Below are 24199 nucleotides of genomic sequence, written 5' to 3' on the forward strand. Positions count from 1 at the left end.
GGAGATAGGAGATAGATAGATAGATAGATAGATAGATAGATAGATAGATAGGAGATAGATAGGAGATAGATAGGAGATAGATAGGAGATAGATAGGAGATAGATAGATAGATAGATAGATAGATAGATGTGCCGTCCATTGTTACACGCCATGACTTACGTTCTGTAGCATTCTCTCATTGCACCGCGTCCAAATGACTAGAAAAAAAATAACAATATACAGAGTTACACGTACACATTAGGATCTGTCCCTAGGACTCTGTTCACATGTGTGTTCCCTTCAGATTCCATACTGGACCAGACCCTATAGCATGCTGTCCATTAGATGCCATTACAGTCCATGAGATCCGTTCATGTCCCTTATAATAAAGGATTTGGCCCTTCCAGGATTGTTGTTCTTCTGCTCTTACACAATCCCGGGGCAGATGTTACTGGAGCTTTCCTGGTGCGGGCTCAGGTCCTGCGCTCACCATTACATACGTGCTTGTACACTATATTTCCCTGTATATATTTGTTATGACTTCTTAGAAAAACCGAACATTTAGGGCACGTTCACAAAGTAGAATTTTTCGTGGCTTTTGTATTGGCATTGTGGGGTCGCCTCGTCTGGATTCGCTCAACTGAATGGTACATGAAATCCCAGGGCTCGGGTGTGGGGTGAGAAACAAAAGCCAATGGACCTACCTGAGAGGCCATCTTAATGAGCACGTCGTCCTGTACCCACTGTCCAGAGACGGCATTGTACCTGCAGACAGAAGGGTCAAGAGAACGCAAGAATCTCAGAGAGAAGAAGAAGAACTGCAGCCTAAATAACATGTAAAAGCTTCAGAAACAGAAAATGACATTCCCTGCTATAAAGTCGCATTCTGCTGATCCAATCCCGGCCTATCGTCCTAGGAGAGAATCGGTGATCCCCACGGCACAGCGAGCGCCCAGCGGTCACACCAGGTCACAGCACCTCCAGGTCATACACAGGGAACAGCGGCTCCACATTGTTATGTGGCCTGTGTACAGTCACTGGAATGGGGCTGACCTGCAATACCAAGCACAGCCACTATATAGAGTGTGGCGCTGCTGCGTGTGGGGATTTATAATCCTGGAGAATAAAAGGATGAATTCCCCATCGCTGCAGGATCGGGGGGGGGGGGGGGGGGGAGCTGCACCCTCATATACTAAGGCAGGGGGATGAACCAGCCTCTATGGGCACCTTAAAACATGGCAAACCTGGACATTGACCTGACGGTTTTCTCTCAGGCTCCCTCACATGACCGTAGGGGATTTTACTGTCCACAAAAGACATGTCTGCATGTAATCTGCAAAAAGACATGTGTGATCCCCCACACTGGTCTGCTGCACAAGGGCGGCCAAGACTAGGACATGCGTGTGTATGAGGCCTAAGAGAGTGACGGCTATACATTTATATACGGGGCCAGTAGATGTCTATACATTTATATACGGGGCCAGTAGAGGTCTATACATTTATATACGGGGCCAGTAGAGGTCTATACATTTATATACGGGTCAGTAGATGTCTATACATTTATATACGGGGCCAGTAGAGGTCTATACATTTATATACGGGTCAGTAGATGTCTATACATTTATATACGGGTCAGTAGATGTCTATACATTTATATACGGGTCAGTAGATGTCTATACATTTATATACGGGGCCAGTAGAGGTCTATACATTTATATACGGGTCAGTAGATGTCTATACATTTATATACGGGTCAGTAGATGTCTATACATTTATATACGGGTCAGTAGATGTCTATACATTTATATACGGGGCCAGTAGAGGTCTATACATTTATATACGGGTCAGTAGATGTCTATACATTTATATACGGGGCCAGTAGATGTCTATACATTTATATACGGGGCCAGTAGAGGTCTATACATTTATATACGGGGTCAGTAGAGGTCTATACATTTATATACGGGTCAGTAGATGTCTATACATTTATATACGGGTCAGTAGATGTCTATACATTTATATACGGGGCCAGTAGAGGTCTATACATTTATATACGGGTCAGTAGATGTCTATACATTTATATACGGGTCAGTAGATGTCTATACATTTATATACGGGGCCAGTAGAGGTCTATACATTTATATACGGGGTCAGTAGAGGTCTATACATTTATATACGGGGCCAGTAGAGGTCTATACATTTATATACGGGGCCAGTAGAGGTCTATACATTTATATACGGGGCCAGTAGAGGTCTATACATTTATATACGGGTCAGTAGAGGTCTATACATTTATATACGGGGCCAGTAGAGGTCTATACATTTATATACGGGGCCAGTAGAGGTCTATACATTTATATACGGGTCAGTAGAGGTCTATACATTTATATACGGGTCAGTAGAGGTCTATACATTTATATACGGGGCCAGTAGACGTCTATACATTTATATACGGAGCCAGTAGATATCTATACATTTATATACGGGGCCAGTAGAGGTCTATACATTTATATACGGGGCCAGTAGATGTCTATACATTTATATACGGGGCCAGTAGAGGTCTATACATTTATATACGGGGCCAGTAGAGGTCTATACATTTATATACGGGGCCAGTAGATGTCTATACATTTATATACGGAGGCAGTAGACGTCTATACATTTATATACGGGGCCAGTAGAGGTCTATACATTTATATACGGGGCCAGTAGAGGTCTATACATTTATATACGGGGCCAGTAGAGGTCTATACATTTATATACGGGTCAGTAGATGTCTATACATTTATATACGGGTCAGTAGAGGTCTATACATTTATATACGGGTCAGTAGATGTCTATACATTTATATACGGGGCCAGTAGAGGTCTATACATTTATATACGGGGCCAGTAGAGGTCTATACATTTATATACGGGGCCAGTAGAGGTCTATACATTTATATACGGGTCAGTAGAGGTCTATACATTTATATACGGGTCAGTAGATGTCTATACATTTATATACGGGGCCAGTAGATGTCTATACATTTATATACGGAGGCAGTAGACGTCTATACATTTATATACGGAGCCAGTAGATATCTATACATTTATATACGGAGGCAGTAGACGTCTATACATTTATATACGGAGCCAGTAGATATCTATACATTTATATACGGAGGCAGTAGACGTCTATACATTTATATATGGGGCCAGTAGAGGTCTATACATTTATATACGGGGCCAGTAGAGGTCTATACATTTATATACGGGGCCAGTAGATGTCTATACATTTATATATGAGGCCAGTAGAGGTCTATACATTTATATACGGGGCCAGTAGATGTCTATACATTTATATACGGGGCCAGTAGATAACATTGAGAAGTTTGCCTAGTTTCACATATCCCGGCCTGCCATGGGGGCCGCGGCTAGCCCGCGCTCTTCTATTCTTGGCCATGTATGGGCTCTTCATGGCATTACTAGAGCAGCTGAGTCCCATCTAAACACAGATCTATGTTTAGCTCAGTCCCCGAGCGCGGCCGCCATACAACGTGACACTAATAAAAGCCATAAATAATAACGCAGACGCCTCACTGTACACAGGTGGCATGATATATTATATACTGGCAGGACAAGTCATGGAGGGAGTTGTGGGGTGTCTATGGGATATGGGCTCTGATACGGCCCCATGACTGGGGTGAAACGTCGTCCGGTGCCATCCTGGTCTCTGAGCCCGCAGGAGCAGTCGGTGGCCACACACTGCCCAGTAGTGCAAACACGGACACATGATGGACAATACGTAGGAATTACAGCCGACCCCCGACAGCCATCGCCCCCTGAATGGACCTCATGAAGTAGGAACTTCCGAGATCCCTTGTCTTAAATAATGCCCTGTCTTCTCATCATCTTTGTACCAAGATTAGCAGCACAATCTATCCCGCTATAGTCCTGACTATATGTATAGGGGCCGCTATAGGCGACACAAGAAATCCAGCTAAATATTATATCCCCAGAGGGATCCGGCAGTGACTCTGCCTCGGACAATCTGATTTTTGCTATATTTGACCCCTCCGCTCTGCGCTGTACAGGACGGGGCCTAAAGTTACATAAGAAATGTGACAAGTCTTACGTTTCAGGGCTCGGATCCCTTTTCTAGTTGACTCTGCACGTATGTTACTTTGGTAACTATAAGACTACGTGTCATGGAGAACCCTTCCAAAATTACTGGGAACATTCCTGGAACTCCACCAAGTCTCTAAGAGCTTGAGACGGGCAGGCACAAAACGCTGGCGTCTGAGCTCAGAGCTGGACCTGAATCGCAATTTCAGGCTGCTGCGACATGAACAAGACGCAGTATAGCAGTATAACGGTATAGTAGTATAACGGTATAGCAATATAACAGTATAACACTATATCACTATAACGGTATAGCAACATAACAGTATAGCAATATAACAGTGTAGCAGTATAATGGTATAGCAATATAACTGTATATCACTATAGCAGTATAGCAGTATAATGGTATAGCAATGTAACTGTATATCACTAAAGCAGTATAATGGTGTAGCAATATAACAGTGTAGCAGTATATCACTATAGCAGTATAGCAGTATAACAGTATAGCACTTGGTCATCTCCAGGATATGCCTGATGTGATAGTTAATCTCTATAGTGTCAGGTGGGTGGGGTCAGGAAGGGGGCGTGATTCAGAGCTCCAATCAGAGGCAGCCAGTGTCCGAGCTCAGAATCCCGCCCCCTTGTCTGACAAGATGACCGGACATTCTATCCAAAGATGCCGACAGTGAAGTACAGTGCAATGGGCAATCTCCGCAACAAGAAGACTATATTGGTTCATTGCCTGGAGGTCGGGACCCTACTAAGAATCAGGGTGAGGTCAGTAAGAGACTGCTGGAAACTTCCCTGACCCCCCACTGGTGCCATCTTCTAACATGTCTAAGTATTAGAAGTTTCTGGAATCTGGTTGGCGAAGTCTATTGCTCTGGTTTACTGACCTGTGTCGGGTCGCATGTTCTGTCTCAATGTCTTCCAGGTGAAACTCGGCCCAAGGATCAGGCATCTGCTTGGCTTTTTGGATGGCATGTTTCCAGGCCTCCTGTGAAAGTCATTGAGTAGTTGTATTAGCTGGAGCCAAGAGCACAGCAAAGAAACCAGGATGAAAGTTTAATGTTATTACATGTGTGAATGGGCGACTTATGGTAGTAATGACCGCCATATGGTAATACATAGTGACCTAGTGAGGTTGTCCACGCTTTATAATCATTCATTAGGTATCAGCTGAAGATAAACCGATTACAGGATCTCCAGTGATCAGCCCTCATGTCTGGGGGAACAGCAGTCATTTCCCTACAGCTCCCCCGCAGGAGAAATGAGGCATTACACACTTCCTAATAAAATCAGCGGTCTGTAAAATAATAATACATGAGGTGCTGGTTCCTCCAAGACATGCTGTCTAATAGATGAGGGGCCACATTGTGGGGCCCCCTCCATTAAACTAGAACTTAGTATTTCAGCATTGTTTTCCTAAATCAGACAATACTGAAGATCATTGTCATCAACCAATATCGACTGTATATTATAATGGGAGGAGAAAATGGACATATTATGTATTACATTCATGGGGTATAGTGGAAATGAAAGGCATGAAATTATGGGAAGGAAAATCCATTATTTGTAAGACACAATACACAGAAGATGAAGAAGAAGGAGAAGAAGAAGAAGGGGTTAATACTGCCAAGGTGCTAATTCTATGTGCTGAATACAAGTGTCCAGAGCAATCCACTTGTGAAATGACTAACGCTATATATACGCTATAGTATACACACACATAATATATATTATACACACACACACATTATATACAGCACACATACATTATATGAATTAAAGCTATATAGTCATAGAGGAGGGCAGCACATAGAATTAGGAACCGCAGTACAGTCTAGTGATACAACGTCCAATAACAAGGTACACATACCCGACCTCGCTCAGTCAGGCAGCCATGCTTTATATACCGCTGTCTGTCATTCTAGGAAATGCACGAAAAGCAATTATGGACAATCAAAACAATACGTACAACACACACATAGCGAGAGAACACAAGCCATGGAGAGAACATGGATCAATTCAGTATATTACATCGTGGATAAGACATATACAGTACACACATTATACACACACAGTATACACACAATATATACACCGTACACACACACTATACACACACACAGTATACACACACAGTACACACACACACTATACATAAACACTATACATACACAGTAACCCAACACTGCCAATGAAAAGAATCTGAACCCAATTGTTATCTTTAATCCTTATTATTGCAAATTCCTTCCTGTTGTTCCGGCTGATTCCACGTTTTTGTACACTGACGTAATGTCCCCCCTTGTGAATTCAGTTTGTGTTGGTGGCCGCAGACACGGATCTTACCACGGTCTGGTCAGAAGAATAAGCGTGCAGGGAACCTCCAGTGGTGTCGCCACCACGAGCCCCATCCTAAGCCGCGATACAGCGGGATATTCACGTCATCTGCTTGTCTATGCGACCATCAATGGCAAAAGCCTCTCCTGCAAAGCCCAAACTCCCAGAACACGTGAATAGATGTGACATGGCGCTCGCTAGCCAATATCATTGACACTTGTATGGTCGTAATGGGAACGTCACAAAAATTCTCCTGTGAAAACCTAAAGCCGCGAGTGACTTGGCTGCTCATCACACACTCGCTCGCACAGACTACGGTTACAGGACAGGGCCCACAATGGCCGCACAAGACTTGTTGGTTGTTATTTTTGATGATCCACAGGCTGAATCTTCTGATATAAATAAGGGGTCTACACTTCTAGGTCCGGCGCCGACTAAAGGAACGTCTTAGACTTCAAAAGCAAAACTTTGTGGTCCCACAAAAAACATCCATCACCCCGCCCAAGCTTTGTGGATAATGGGGCTCCGGTGTCCCTGGAATTGGGCAGTGGTCATGTAGGTCCATGTCTGATCTCCTCAATATCTATAGGACTAATGAGAGATTAGAGGGAGTCGTGGAAGGTGCACAACATACATGTACAAGTCACAGCCTATAAGCTTACATACATGTACAAGTCACAGCCTATAAGCTTACATACATGTACACATCACAGCCTATAACCTTACATACATGTACAAGTCACAGCCTATAACCTTACATACATGTACAAGTAACAGCCTATAACCTTACATACATGTACAAGTCACAACCTATAACCTTACATACATGTACACGTCACAGCCTATAACCTTACATACATGTACAAGTCACAGCCTATAACCTTACATACATGTACACGTCACAGCCTATAACCTTACATACATGTACAAGTCACAGCCTATAACCTTACATACATGTACAAGTAACAGCCTATAACCTTACATACATGTACAAGTCACAACCTATAACCTTACATACATGTACACGTCACAGCCTATAACCTTACATACATGTACAAGTCACAGCCTATAACCTTACATACATGTACACGTCACAGCCTATAACCTTACATACATGTACAAGTCACAGCGTATAACCTTACATACATGTACAAGTCACAGCCTATAACCTTACATACATGTACAAGTAACAGCCTATAACCTTACATACATGTACACGTCACAGCCTATAACCTTACATACATGTACAAGTCACAGCCTATAACCTTACATACATGTACTTGTATTGTGATGTATGTGATCTGACTCCCGTGTTCGGCTTCCTCTTCCTAACCACAATGACACATGTGAAGGACATGGGGGTTTTACTACCCTAAAATAAACCATTTCTTACAATGGCGATGACTTGTACGGCTGCAGTGCGGTGCAAATTACACTTATTACATGGGGTGTATACGCTCTATACGCGCTCTAATACAGGGGTGTGGGGGAGGGGCGCTACCGTGGTTAATTATGTGCAAGAAATGCAAAAACTAATCCCCAGACATCATAGAAGTGGATTGTGCAGAATAACACGCAGATAATCCGCTGCAGGAGACGGAGGGGAAGGGTAAAGCAGCCGTATCCATAGGCACCAAATATTACACCCCAAGGGCTTATTACACAGGCCAGATGTGAGAGTATAACCAGCGCCGGATCTACAAAGCAGCATGAAAGGCCTTGACATGGGCCGGAGCACTACACAGGCAGGAATGACCAGCCGGGACATTGGTGGTCCCCAATATTAGTTCCATCGTGTTCACACAGCAAGATGTCTACGTCTGCCAAATCTACTGGATCGCCCTACAAACCGAACCGTCAATGATCAGATCAAAGAGCGACCCTGCAAAGGCTTGGCTAATAGGGGATTAGGTGGCCATTCACATTAGACAGTGATCTATTCGGATTGTCCCATACACATGCATGCTTGGCTCGACCGAGTAAGCGTGTACTATGGATGGATAGAGAGGAATAAGCTCGCACAGGAGCGCGCTCATCTTATAGGATCAGGCACGCTGCAATCACAGATCGGACGGCCCTTCTACGTTCACATTCACATGTAGCAGATTTGTTGTGCACAAATACAAGGACGTCTGCGGGTATTTGACGCCATTGCTGAGACTTTTGCCCGATGTGTTACAGAGTCAATTTTTCAGCCTCATCTACAATAATATTCATTGCACAATGTGCAGGGTCACGTGTGTGCAGAGATTCGCTGCTTGTGCACATGTCGCAGATAAACAGCAGCTCCGTGGGGTCACAATATCACACTATAGGTATGGGATTATGTCAGAATGACAATGGTGACCTGCACGAGAGGGGGAGGGGAGGGGGGGGGCACGCGCAGGAACTGGCTCTGACTAGTCCTAGTTGGATGTAATTCTCTCCATCATCCTGCAGCTTCCTTTGTGCTCCATTAACCCTTGTGTCCCCAGGACGTCTCCACTTACCACATCCATTCACATCACAGGACACAAGGGAGAATTTAGGATAAGAACGTTCCTCCTCCTCCTCACAATAACTAAAGAAATGTATAGAATAAATGTAAAGTCTAGTCATACAGCGGTGCACATTGTGTATGTAGGACGCACGCGCCAGACCGTTATATACAGTCTACAGGCTAGATAACATGGGGCCCCGGGATCTGCTGACACCATATAGGATATTCCCCTGTAATAACCCAAACCTTCCTGATTCCGCCAGGACTGAGCCATTGCAGCAGTGACACGTCTGTCCGTGTAGGCCTGTCTGCATGATGGCAACAACAAACCTCATCTGCTACTAAATGCTGGATACTGACGGACTATCCGAAGAATAAGTCGCCAATCATGGCTGCGACATCCCCGAGTCATAATGCCATCATAATGACATCCCCGAGCCATTCACTAATGTCAGGTAAGGATTCGCAGAGCGACACAGCGGTCCTTGGCCACGAGACAGAAGTCATGTCCACAGTGTCGCCTTAGTCTACGTGCAATGTCAGAGCAGCCCCTATATCAAGACATGGAGACGATGTACAGAACAGGCCTGGTCTGGGTCATGGTGGAGGTCACTGATGGTCTCCCGATGTATAGAACAGGTCTGGTCTGGGTCATGGTGGAGGTCACTGACAGTCTCCCAATGTACAGAACAGGCCTGGTCTGTGTCACGGTGGAGGTCACTGATGGTCTCCCGATGTATAGAACAGGTCTGGTCTGGGTCATGGTGGAGGTCACTGACGGTCTCCCAATGTACAGAACAGGCCTGGTCTGTGTCACGGTGGAGGTCACTGATGGTCTCCCGATGTATAGAACAGGTCTGGTCTGTGTCACGGTGGAGGTCACTGATGGTCTCCCGATGTATAGAACAGGCCTGGTCTGTGTCACGGTGGAGGTCACTGATGGTCTCCCGATGTATAGAACAGGTCTGGTCTGTGTCACGGTGGAGGTCACTGATGGTCTCCCGATGTATAGAACAGGCCTGGTCTGTGTCACGGTGGAGGTCACTGATGGTCTCCCGATGTATAGAACAGGCCTGGTCTGTGTCACGGTGGAGGTCACTGATGGTCTCCCGATGTATAGAACAGGTCTGGTCTGGGTCATGGTGGAGGTCACTGATGGTCTCCCGATGTATAGAACAGGTCTGGTCTGGGTCATGGTGGAGGTCACTGACAGTCTCCCGATGTATAGAACAGGTCTGGTCTGTGTCACGGTGGAGGTCACTGACAGTCTCCCGATGTATAGAACAGGTCTGGTCTGGGTCATGGTGGAGGTCACTGACAGTCTCCCGATGTATAGAACAGGTCTGGTCTGTGTCACGGTGGAGGTCACTGATGGTCTCCCGATGTATAGAACAGGTCTGGTCTGGGTCATGGTGGAGGTCACTGACGGTCTCCCGATGTATAGAACAGGCCTGGTCTGTGTCACGGTGGAGGTCACTGATGGTCTCCCGATGTATAGAACAGGTCTGGTCTGGGTCATGGTGGAGGTCACTGATGGTCTCCCGATGTATAGAACAGGTCTGGTCTGGGTCATGGTGGAGGTCACTGACGGTCTCCCAATGTACAGAACAGGCCTGGTCTGGGTCATGGTGGAGGTCACTGACGGTCTCCCAATGTACAGAACAGGTCTGGTCTGGGTCATGGTGGAGGTCACTGACGGTCTCCCGATGTATAGAACAGGTCTGGTCTGGGTCACGGTGGAGGTCACTGACGGTCTCCCAATGTACAGAACAGGCCTGGTCTGGGTCACGGTGGAGGTCACTGACGGTCTCCCAATGTACAGAACAGGCCTGGTCTGGGTCACGGTGGAGGTCACTGATGGTCTCCCGATGTATAGAACAGGTCTGGTCTGGGTCATGGTGGAGGTCACTGATGGTCTCCCGATGTATAGAACAGGTCTGGTCTGGGTCATGGTGGAGGTCACTGACGGTCTCCCGATGTATAGAACAGGTCTGGTCTGGGTCACGGTGGAGGTCACTGACAGTCTCCCGATGTATAGAACAGGTCTGGTCTGTGTCACAGCGGAGGTCACTGACGGTCTCCCGATGTATAGAACAGGCCTGGTCTGTGTCACAGTGGAGGTCACTGATGGTCTCCCGATGTATAGAACAGGTCTGGTCTGGGTCATGGTGGAGGTCACTGATGGTCTCCGGCCCGCAGCGCCCACTTATTAGATTACAGCGTCTACACCGGCTCACGGTCGCCTGAGTCCATATGACTGGACCTGGGAATGTCACGGAGATCAGGACTTTTCATTTCGGATATTCTGGATGTAAATCACCATTTGCTTTCTGCAGATTGTCTTTTGTCTTTGCTTATTAGTTGATTGTCGCCCCCGAGCTATTAGTAATACAACTCAGCAACCCGACCCATGCAGACACCCAACATCTAATATACAGGCAGCCAATAGGTCGTGCAAACACAGAGACCAGCTCAGGTTATAGACGACAGGTCTATATGGCAATGGCACAAGGTATGCAAGCTTTTCAGGTCACTGGGGCTGCAGATGGGAAGGTTTCTGTGTACATGGTCAGGTAGGAACTTAAAGGGGTTCTCCAGCCTTCTGCTATTGACACCCAGGACCCCGACACTCAGCTGTTCATAGCAGCCACTGGGGTCAGAACATGCTCAATAGAATGGGGCTGAGCGGCTGTAACCTGGCGGTACAATGGATGGAGCGTCCGCGTCCCACTCTGTGCAGGGTGCAGATCCAGGAGGAGCGATCGGTGGGGGGTTATAAAGAGTCTCTGGAGGACCCGCCATGTCCTGCATTACATGGACAGACCACTGAATACACGGACTTTGTGTAAGGATTAAAGGGTAACTCAACTCTCTAACGAATTGTGATTTTCTGGCAGTTTTTGTGCCATTAATACATTTTGTATTAACTTTATTAACACATTGTGTCTCCATTCTGTGACATTGGACTCTTTTTATTCTCTCCAGTTTTCTAGAAGTTTGTACATTTTATACACAACCCCCTCCTCCATACACGGCCCCCTCCTCCATAAATGGCCCTCTCCTCCATACACGACCCGTCCTCCTCCATACACGACCCCGTCCTCCTCCATACACGACCCCGTCCTCCTCCATACACGGCCCCGTCCTCCTCCATACACGGCCCCGTCCTCCTCCATACACGGCCCCTGTCCTCCATACACGGCCCCCTGCTCCATACACGGCCCCCTGCTCCATACACGGCCCCCCCTCCTCCATACACGGCCCCGTCCTCCTCCATACACGGCCCCGTCCTCCTCCATACACGGCCCCGTCCTCCTCCATACACGGCCCCGTCCTCCTCCATACACGGCCCCGTCCTCCTCCATACACGGCCCCGTCCTCCTCCATACACGGCCCCGTCCTCCTCCATACACGGCCCCGTCCTCCTCCATACACGGCCCCGTCCTCCTCCATACACGGCCCCGTCCTCCTCCATACACGGCCCCGTCCTCCTCCATACACGGCCCGACCTCCTCCATACACGGCCCCGACCTCCTCCATACACGGCCCCGACCTCCTCCATACACGGCCCCGACCTCCTCCATACACGGCCCCGACCTCCTCCATACACGGCCCCGTCCTCCTCCATACACGGCCCCGTCCTCCTCCATACACGGCCCCGTCCTCCTCCATACACGGCCCCGTCCTCCTCCATACACGGCCCCGTCCTCCTCCATACACGGCCCCTGTCCTCCATACACGGCCCCCTGCTCCATACACGGCCCCCTGCTCCATACACGGCCCCCCCTCCTCCATACACGGCCCCGTCCTCCTCCATACACGGCCCCGTCCTCCTCCATACACGGCCCCGTCCTCCTCCATACACGGCCCCGTCCTCCTCCATACACGGCCCCGTCCTCCTCCATACACGGCCCCGTCCTCCTCCATACACGGCCCCGTCCTCCTCCATACACGGCCCCGTCCTCCTCCATACACGGCCCCGTCCTCCTCCATACACGGCCCCGTCCTCCTCCATACACGGCCCCGTCCTCCTCCATACACGGCCCGACCTCCTCCATACACGGCCCCGACCTCCTCCATACACGGCCCCGACCTCCTCCATACACGGCCCCGACCTCCTCCATACACGGCCCCGACCTCCTCCATACACGGCCCCGTCCTCCTCCATACACGGCCCCGTCCTCCTCCATACACGGCCCCGTCCTCCTCCATACACGGCCCCGTCCTCCTCCATACACGGCCCCGTCCTCCTCCATACACGGCCCCGTCCTCCTCCATACACGGCCCCGTCCTCCTCCATACACGGCCCCGTCCTCCTCCATACACGGCCCCGTCCTCCTCCATACACGGCCCCGTCCTCCTCCATACACGGCCCCGTCCTCCTCCATACACGGCCCCGTCCTCCTCCATACACGGCCCCGTCCTCCTCCATACACGGCCCCGTCCTCCTCCATACACGGCCCCGTCCTCCTCCATACACGGCCCCGTCCTCCTCCATACACGGCCCCGTCCTCCTCCATACACGGCCCCGTCCTCCTCCATACACGGCCCCGTCCTCCTCCATACACTGCCCCGTCCTCCTCCATACACTGCCCCGTCCTCCTCCATACACTGCCCCGTCCTCCTCCATACACTGCCCCGTCCTCCTCCATACACGGCCCCGTCCTCCTCCATACACGGCCCCGTCCTCCTCCATACACGGCCCCGTCCTCCTCCATACACGGCCCCGTCCTCCTCCATACACGGCCCCGTCCTCCTCCATACACTGCCCCGTCCTCCTCCATACACTGCCCCGTCCTCCTCCATACACGGCCCCGTCCTCCTCCATACACGGCCCCGTCCTCCTCCATACACGGCCCCGTCCTCCTCCATACACGGCCCCGTCCTCCTCCATACACTGCCCCGTCCTCCTCCATACACTGCCCCGTCCTCCTCCATACACTGCCCCGTCCTCCTCCATACACGGCCCCGTCCTCCTCCATACACGGCCCCGTCCTCCTCCATACACGGCCCCGTCCTCCTCCATACACGGCCCCGTCCTCCTCCATACACTGCCCCGTCCTCCTCCATACACGGCCCCGTCCTCCTCCATACACGGCCCCGTCCTCCTCCATACACGGCCCCGTCCTCCTCCATACACTGCCCCGTCCTCCTCCATACACGGCCCCGTCCTCCTCCATACACGGCCCGACCTCCTCCATACACGGCCCCGACCTCCTCCATACACGGCCCCGACCTCCTCCATACACGGCCCCGACCTCCTCCATACACGGCCCCGACCTCCTCCATACACGGCCCCGAACTCCTCCATACACGGCCCCCTCCTCCTCCATACACGGCCCCGACCTCCTCCATACACGGCCCCGACCTCCTCCATACACGGCCCCGACCTCCTCCATACACGGCCCCGAACTCCTCCATACACGGCCCCCTCCTCCTCCATACACGGCCCCGTCCTCCATACACCGGACCGTCCAGACTAGAGAAGGCCTTTGTCAGATTGTCCGGCCAATCCCATTATAGAAGTAGGATCGGCCTTCAGGCATGGGGGAGATGGCCGGCCCACTGAGAGTACAACACCTGGGGGTCCCGGGCAGGTCTCTGGGGTCTTGTACTCTTGTAGCCCTGCCCTATATGACAATCCACCATAGACAGAAGGTAAGAAGTTGTCACACACCTTGAAGGTGAAGGAGTTCCTTGGAGACGAGCTGGTCCCGTATTCGCTCTCCTTGGTCAGGCTACCATAGAAGCGCGTTTTCTTCGTCTTCGTCGCATGAGGCGATGACACGTCATCGGTAATAGGACAGATAAAGAAGTTATCCTCCTCATCACTATCGGCCTTGTTACAATCCGAGCAGCGATCCTTCAAGACGTGAGAGTTATCCAGACCCTCCATTCTAAAGATGAGATCTTCGTCTGCCATGGCTGCCGGGTGCTGGGGATTATTCGCTGAATGACTGAGCTCGCCAGACTGCTGCTGTGGATGAGCATTCAGGAGAGGGCCTGCGGAGCAACGGGGACACGTTACAATGTGGGGGGGCGACCCCTAAACTGAGCTATACAAGACCACCTATTACATGGAATACCGCACACGCATCCCCAGCCGCACTGCGGCCGCCATTACACATACACACTGACGCTATTTATGAAGTTTTTGGAGATTTTTTTGCCTACCACACCGGGGTCTGCTGTAAATCTCTATTATTTACATGCAAAAACTGTCTAAAGAAAACATTAAGCCACACCCCTTTGTCAAACAAGTTGTAAACATGTCTAAAACCCTTGATAAACGTGCTGCACAGAAGGTTAGGCAGTTTTTTTTTTTTTTTTGGGGGGGGGTGTTGTAGATTGTGAGCCCCCCACCCCACCCCACACACAATGTGCTCACAATGCACATTTCTTCCCTATCAGTATGTCTTTGGAATATGGGATGGAAATCCATGCACACACGGGGAGAACATACAAACTCCTTGCAGATGGTTTTTTGCCCTTGGCGGGATTTGAACACCAGGACTCCAGCGCTGCAAGGCTTCAGTGCTAACCACTGAGCCACCGTGTGACCCCTGGTTAGGCAGTTATTTGCCACAGATTACACCGGACTTCTGGGGCAGGTTTCGTGGTAATTCCCCCATTGAGGCCCCGACCTGTATATAACACTACAATAACAAGTGCACTGGAGGATTGAGAAGTCGCTCCATATAAACCCCCATCGCACCAAACAAAAGTGCAACTAAAGAGTTAATCCAGACCCCAGAATCTTATTACTGACATGGAGGGAACGTCTCCGGCTCCATAATAGAGACTACTTGTCACCGCGCCAGGATCGCAACAGGCACAGGCCGCGATTACACGTCCAGAGAATGACATATTGTTAGGAACAAAGAAACCAATTAAATGGGTACAAAACAACCCCCTGTAAGTAATCAGCGCCAAAGTCTGCGAGGATTCTATAGATATACACACACAGAGAGACTATATATAACTATATACACACATATACTATATATACACACAGAGACTATATATACACACATACTATATATATATCTATCTATACACACACATAGAATGTATACAGTAACATACAGTGAGTGATATTTTGCCATTTGCTTATTTATAAATCGGTCACTTGTGTGCTTTACAGTGTGAACACTCTCCTAGGCCTGACTGTAAACTTCCCCGGGGTGCGACCATCCTACTGTGACATAATAAAGGTGCTTAAAGGGAAAGCGTCACCAGAAGATCTGTTTTTACGTTAAAAATACTTTTTAAGAATCTATGATCATATATTTATTTATTTATTTATTTAAAAACAAGTGTGCAATCCTGCAATTTTCATTCTGGCCACCAGACCTAATAAAAGACTGACAACTGACAATTGTATGGGGTGGTGTGTAGGCGTGGACAGGGACAGGGATGGTGCGGAGGCAGGGACAGGGATGGCGCGGGGACAGGGACAGTGCGTGGACAGGGACAGTGCGTGGGCAGGGACAGGGACAGTGCGTGGGCAGGGACAGGGACAGTGCGGGGACAGGGACAGTGCGTGGGCAGGGACAGGGACAGTGCGGGGACAGGGACAGTGCGTGGGCAGGGACAGTGCGTGGGCAGGGACAGGGACAGTGCGTGGGCAGGGACAGTGAGTGGGCAGGGACAGGGACAGTGCGGGGACAGGGACAGTGCGTGGGCAGGGGCAGGGACAGTGCGTGGGCAGGGACAGGGATGGCGCGGAGGCAGGGACAGGGATGGCGCGGAGGCAGGGATGGCATGTGGGCAGGGATAGGGACAGTGTGAGGGCAGGGATAGGGACAGTGCGTGGGCAGGGACAGGGACAGTGCGGGGACAGGGACAGTGCGTGGGCAGGGGCAGGGACAGTGCGTGGGCAGGGACAGGGATGGCGCGGAGGCAGGGATGGCATGTGGGCAGGGATAGGGACAGTGTGAGGGCAGGGACGGCGCGTGGGCAGGGATTGGGCCTGCGTGTTTTGTAAGATATTCTTATATTCTTATATCCACTCCAGTGCAAACAATGCAATTATTTCTGCAGACCTAAGTAAATATTTGGAGTGCTCGGATGTCCCTGGCAGGCCGCAGCGGGGCCCGCACCAGATGTTGGGTTTGGGGATGTGCACTGTTTGTAGTACTGAGGGTTGTGATGAAAATACTCAATATACTGAGGTTATAACGCCAGGGTAAGGTCTGCAAACAATTGACTGGATTATGTGTACTTATCCTTCATACAGTCAGGGGGGGACTCGCTGCGCCCCACGGCTGATCACAGGGGCTGCGTCCTTTATCCACTAATGCACAGAAGCCCGCTGCTCTATTGATCCGCGCCGGCCATTTTCACAGGCCATTCAGGCTTCGTACTCGCCCCAGGCTGTGAAGTGCAAACCCTCTCAATAGGCCGTGGATGGGAATGGCGCCCTGGGCCGGAGCGCTCCATCTACAGACACGTAATCCATCAGCGTATATGGCACAGAATAATATTACATAATGTGCAGGACAAGGACATCAGGAAATCCATTACAGGGACTTATGTAACGGGATAATCCCCTGCCTGAATGATGCAGCCATAGGTCCGACTGCTGAAGCTATAGGAGGTCTCTATAGGCGGTGGAGAGTGGCGTCTATACAGTATTATATGGTGACCACTGAATACACAGCGGCGCGGAGCTCCTATAGGGCACCTGTCATATAGGACAAGGGATCGGATGGCAGCATGTTATATACTAGAGCTGGAGGAGATAAGAAGATTGATATATACGGCCCAGATATACTCAGGACTCAGGGACACGACCAAGTGCAATCCCAGTGTCTTCCGGTTTGTTTTTTCCACGTAACGCCCTCAGAAGTCATCAGGTTTACATGGATTTCAATGGGTGGCCTGGACGGAACGCCGATGCACCGCACCAGCACTCCACTGCGGCAATCCCACTGCCCAATATGGCGGCAGAAAATGAATAGAAATTTCCTAGAAGTGGCATTCTGTCTATGGGATTTCTGCTACAGCGAATAGATCAAGTCTCGGCTGTGTTCACATGGCAGAACAGAAGACTGTGCAGTGGACGCCGATTCTCTCCGATTTCCACCGCGCTGATTAGACTCAGGTTGTTTTACATCTAAATCAGCCAAGAAATCTGCAATAAGATCGGACAGATCCCAACTCCCATCTCTACCGTCTACTGAACCATGGGAGGGTTCAGGGGGGAATCAGCGCCAAATCGTACCATGTGAACATCGCCTTAGGAGAAAGGGCAGAAGTTATTGCAGCAGATCATAAACCACTTATAAGACAAGAATAAAAGTATCCGGAGACACAAACAGAAGAAGATCTCAGACTCATAAAGGGAGAACTACGGAGAAGACCATGCCGTCATTTCCTGGCAACTGTCCCAGAATGCAATTCTCTGGCCATGTGATCTGTAGGTGTGGAACGTAACGTGCCGACACGGCCAGCAAACCGATATCTGCCCCAGCTTCAGATAGAAGATACAAAAACATCATAGAGTGAAACTTCTCCAAATAGAGCCCCGCTAGATAGGTTACTGTCACCGGTACCCAGCATATCACCCCAGCCCTGCAGATAGATAGGTTACTGTCACCAGACCCAGCATATCACCCCAGCCCTGCAGATAGATAGGTTACTGTCACCGGTACCCAGCATATCACCCCAGCCCTGCAGATAGATAGGTTACTGTCACCAGAACCAGCATATCACCCCAGCCCTGCAGATAGATAGGTTACTGTCACCAGAACCAGTATATCACCCCAGCCCTGCAGATAGATAGGTTACTGTCACCAGAACCAGCATATCACCCCAGCCCTGCAGATAGATAGGTTACTGTCACCAGAACCAGCATATCACCCCAGTCCTGCAGATAGATAGGTTACTGTCACCAGACCCAGCATATCACCCCAGCCCTGCAGATAGATAGGTTACTGTCACCAGAACCAGCATATCACCCCAGTCCTGCAGATAGATAGGTTACTGTCACCAGACCCAGCATATCACCCCAGCCCTGCAGATAGATAAGTTATTGTCACCAGAACCAGCATATCACCCCAGCCCTGCAGATAGATAGGTTACTGTCACCAGACCCAGCATATCACCCCAGCCCTGCAGATAGATAGGTTACTGTCACCAGACCCAGCATATCACCCCAGCCCTGCAGATAGATAGGTTACTGTCACCAGACCCAGCATATCACCCCAGCCCTGCAGATAGATAGGTTACTGTCACCAGAACCAGCATATCACCCCAGCCCTGCAGATAGATAGGTTACTGTCACCAGACCCAGCATATCACCCCAGCCCTGCAGATAGATAGGTTACTGTCACCAGAACCAGCATATCACCCCAGCCCTGCAGATAGATAGGTTACTGTCACCAGAACCAGCATATCACCCCAGCCCTGCAGATAGATAGGTTACTGTCACCAGAACCAGCATATCACCCCAGCCCTGCAGATAGATAGGTTACTGTCACCAGACCCAGCATATCACCCCAGCCCTGCAGATAGATAGGTTACTGTCACCAGACCCAGCATATCACCCCAGCCCTGCAGATAGATAGGTTACTGTCACCAGACCCAGCATATCACCCCAGTCCTGCAGATAGATAGGTTACTGTCACCAGACCCAGCATATCACCCCAGCCCTGCAGATAGATAGGTTACTGTCACCAGTATATCACCCCAGCCCTGCAGATAGATAGGTTACTGTCACCAGACCCAGCATATCACCCCAGTCCTGCAGATAGATAGGTTACTGTCACCAGACCCAGCATATCACCCCAGCCCTGCAGATAGATAAGTTATTGTCACCAGAACCAGCATATCACCCCAGCCCTGCAGATAGATAGGTTACTGTCACCAGAACCAGCATATCACCCCAGTCCTGCAGATAGATAGGTTACTGTCACCAGAACCAGCATATCACCCCAATCCTGCAGATAGATAGGCTACTGTCACCAGAACCAGTATATCACCCCAGCCCTGCAGATAGATAGGTTACTGTCACCAGAACCAGTATATCACCCCAGCCCTGCAGATAGATAGGTTACTGTCACCAGACCCAGCATATCACCCCAGTCCTGCAGATAGATAGGTTACTGTCACCAGACCCAGCATATCACCCCAGCCCTGCAGATAGATAGGTTACTGTCACCAGACCCAGCATATCACCCCAGCCCTGCAGATAGATAAGTTATTGTCACCAGAACCAGCATATCACCCCAGCCCTGCAGATAGATAGGTTACTGTCACCAGACCCAGCATATCACCCCAGCCCTGCAGATAGATAGGTTACTGTCACCAGACCCAGCATATCACCCCAGCCCTGCAGATAGATAGGTTACTGTCACCAGAACCAGCATATCACCCCAGCCCTGCAGATAGATAGGTTACTGTCACCAGAACCAGCATATCACCCCAGCCCTGCAGATAGATAGGTTACTGTCACCAGACCCAGCATATCACCCCAGCCCTGCAGATAGATAGGTTACTGTCACCAGACCCAGCATATCACCCCAGCCCTGCAGATAGATAGGTTACTGTCACCAGACCCAGCATATCACCCCAGTCCTGCAGATAGATAGGTTACTGTCACCAGACCCAGCATATCACCCCAGCCCTGCAGATAGATAGGTTACTGTCACCAGTATATCACCCCAGCCCTGCAGATAGATAGGTTACTGTCACCAGACCCAGCATATCACCCCAGTCCTGCAGATAGATAGGTTACTGTCACCAGACCCAGCATATCACCCCAGCCCTGCAGATAGATAAGTTATTGTCACCAGAACCAGCATATCACCCCAGCCCTGCAGATAGATAGGTTACTGTCACCAGACCCAGCATATCACCCCAGTCCTGCAGATAGATAGGTTACTGTCACCAGACCCAGCATATCACCCCAGCCCTGCAGATAGATAAGTTATTGTCACCAGAACCAGCATATCACCCCAGCCCTGCAGATAGATAGGTTACTGTCACCAGAACCAGCATATCACCCCAATCCTGCAGATAGATAGGCTACTGTCACCAGAACCAGCATATCACCGCAGCCCTGCAGATAGATAGGTTACTGTCACCAGACCCAGCATATCACCCCGCCCTGCTGATAGATAGGTTACTGTCACCAGACCCAGCATATCACCCCAGCCCTGCAGATAGATAGGTTACTGTCACCAGAACCAGCATATCACCCCAGCCCTGCAGATAGATAGGTTACTGTCACCAGAACCAGCATATCACCCCAGCCCTGCAGATAGATAGGTTACTGTCACCAGCATATCACCCCAGTCCTGCAGATAGATAGGTTACTGTCACCAGACCCAGCATATCACCCCAGCCCTGCAGATAGATAGGTTACTGTCACCAGACCCAGCATATCACCCAGCCCTGCAGATAGATAGGTTACTGTCACCAGAACCAGCATATCACCCCAGCCCTGCAGATAGATAGGTTACTGTCACCAGAACCAGCATATCACCCCAGCCCTGCAGATAGATAGGTTACTGTCACCAGAACCAGCATATCACCCCAGCCCTGCAGATAGATAGGTTACTGTCACCAGAACCAGCATATCACCCCAGCCCTGCAGATAGATAGGTTACTGTCACCAGAACCAGCATATCACCCCAGTCCTGCAGATAGATAGGTTAGTGTCACCAGAACCAGCATATCACCCCAGCCCTGCAGATAGATAGGTTACTGTCACCAGACCCAGCATATCACCCCAGTCCTGCAGATAGATAGGTTACTGTCTCTTGAATAAACACATTTGCCTCTTGTGAACTGCGGTTTCTGTTGCTGGGATATTGCTGTTTTTGTCTATATGCAAAAGAGCTCTGGAGCAATGAGAATGTTGTTGTTTACCTCTTTGGAGCAAATGCAATGCCCTTGTTGCTCCAAAGGTGCTCATTTGCATATTGACATGGCAGCAAAATCTTTGCAAAGGGGGCAGTGATTCACAAGAGACTGATTCAGGTGACCCTAACCCCTCTATCTGTGGACTGGGGTGATATGGGGGGGTTCTGTCTCACTTTACAGCCTCTATTTATACAACTCTTATGTCTAAATCGTCCGTCAGACTCAGATGTTTTCACCGTCACTTTGGGACTTGTTTTTATGGGACCCTCATAGACATAACTGTATTGACCGATCCCTGACAGTGATCAGGACACTTTAACCATTCACCCGCCATATTAATATCTTCATAGAAATGGGCTGATGTAGAAGCAGCCGCCTGACGACGTGATAAAAAGCCGCTGTCACACAGATGAGATTCATGACAGTGTGAATACGGCTTTAGGCGACATTCACACAACATGCAAAAAAACATGGGTGTAATGGTTTGTTTTTCTGGGCCGAGTTGCAGCCCTGGGGCCCATTATCACATATAGGTGACCCCACAGCCTGAGACTTGTCATTCACTTTCACAATTCTCTCTGTATAAGGTCCTGGCGCCTCCTGATAATAAACATATGCTAGAAATGGAGAACAATTCCTGGTAATTCTGTGCAAACAGAGAAAGTAAAACGATTCCAGCAGCGCTTGTAGACCGTAATCTGCTAAATACCCCCCCCACACACACACACACACAAATAAGACATATCTAGATCTATTCTGCCTGCGCTTGCATTGTAACTGTATCGGCAGAGAAAGCGTTAACGCACACCGAATTCTGCTGATGCCTGTTTGTTTTCCTGCACCATGTGCCCATCCATCACCGACCATATACCATCACATTGCAGCAATCCAATGCACAGAAACCCATGCAAAATACAAGCAACGTCTGCAAATATGTAATATAAGGCGGTATCAAGAGCATGAACCTCGCCGCTCCCTCCATAATAGGCAATAGTGACCTGCCTATAGGAACAGGATGACAACAAACCCTGAGCCTATGGCCTGCGCACTATATACGCTTTATTTACCCCTCACATCTCACTGTCACAGCTTAGGGGGAAGAGTCTGAAACATTCAGGGATTTCTGCAGATCACTGGAGACGACAGGGCTGCAATATAAGAAGTAACAGGATGGGATTGTGCAAATGACAGATACAGTATAGAGAGCGTATGCCATAGGGTAGGACATGTGTCCAGTATATCCCTGGTGTTATAGGATATATACCTCCTGCAGAGACACTATATCCTTGTATACCACACTATGTGTCCAGTATATCCCTGGTGTTATAGGATATATACCATGCTGCAGAGATACACTATATGTGTCCAGTATATCCTTATATACCACACTATGTATACATATGTATACAGTATATACCACACCATGTGTCCAGGAAGGCCAGGCAGCAGTGACAGGAGAAGACTCTGCTCCTTCTTACCTGGCACAGATGGCACACACCCTGGAGATCCTGCACTGAGCCTGAAGAAGGCAAAAGCTGGAGGGCGCAGAATGAATGAGCCGGGAGGAGACGGACAGCACGGAGGACACGGACAGCACGGAGGACACGGACAGCAGGGAGGACACGGACAGCACGGAGGACACGGCCACCAGTCTCTTGTCCTGATCCCTCGCACTGCACAGACTCCGCCGCGAGGAGCACAGGAAGATCTCTGCCCCGGCTGTCACTCAGCTGACTCCGCCCCCAGACACGCCCACTGGCAGGGTTAACGTTCCACGACTATCTCCCGGGGCGGGGCCATGACTGCTGCCTGTGCTGTGTACAGACCTGACTAACGTGCGGTACCGGAGGAGACACATGGTAATAAGTCTGTGTGCATACGTACATAGGAGACGTTATTGTATAGGCAGCAGTGACAGGAGGAGTATATATACCGTATATACAGTATATATATATATACACATGTCATTCTGCTCTATAGGGAGCCATGATGGAAGGACAGGGCTGCGGTTTGTGTCCCGTCCTGGGGGCTCAGAGATTATTTGTATTTCTGACTCTTCTCCTTTCCAGGCTTTTATTTTACTAAAATCGCTCAAATCTAAGGCTGAATTCACACTGCGAGTGCTGTCCACAGCGTAAAGACCTGCTGCTTTATAGTCATTGCGTTATTGGGGGGTTTATGGCGTCCCTCCTTCATTAGGAAATCATTATGGGATATAAGACGAATTACCGCCTCACAATAGGACTGAAAAAACTGCAGAAAAGCAGCCGAGTGCCGGGAGAATCAGAGCGGGGGACTCAGAGGAGAATCGGGGAGCGGGGGATTCAGGGGAGAAGCGGGGGGAAAATCAGGGGAGAATCAGGGAGCAGGGGATTCAGGGGAGAACCGGGGGGGAAAATCAGGGGAGAATCAGGGAGCGGGGGAT

At 49.7% G+C, this 24199-nt stretch overlaps 1 protein-coding gene across 4 annotated transcripts in view; it reads right to left on the reverse strand.

Annotated features, from left to right (window-relative positions):
- The window catches only part of EEF2K (eukaryotic elongation factor 2 kinase), a 54121-nt gene extending 30651 nt beyond the window's left edge, over positions 1-23470 (reverse strand). For 2 of the 4 annotated variants that reach the window (XM_075285184.1, XM_075285182.1), the window contains exons 1-6: positions 23253-23470; positions 14582-14907; positions 5962-6012; positions 4979-5079; positions 684-744; positions 160-197 (exon numbers count right to left, since the gene is read on the reverse strand). In XM_075285184.1, the coding sequence (XP_075141285.1) occupies positions 160-197; positions 684-744; positions 4979-5079; positions 5962-6012; positions 14582-14827 (497 nt within the window). In that variant the 5' untranslated portion in view covers positions 14828-14907; positions 23253-23470. The remainder of the gene's footprint in view (positions 1-159; positions 198-683; positions 745-4978; positions 5080-5961; positions 6013-14581; positions 14908-23252) is intronic. The other 2 variants (XM_075285185.1, XM_075285183.1) reach the window with 1 other exon arrangement.
- Between the last annotated feature and the right edge of the window lie 729 nt (positions 23471-24199).

Source organism: Leptodactylus fuscus, chromosome 8, assembly GCF_031893055.1.
Source record: "Leptodactylus fuscus isolate aLepFus1 chromosome 8, aLepFus1.hap2, whole genome shotgun sequence".
Classification (NCBI taxonomy): Eukaryota; Metazoa; Chordata; class Amphibia; order Anura; family Leptodactylidae; genus Leptodactylus; species Leptodactylus fuscus.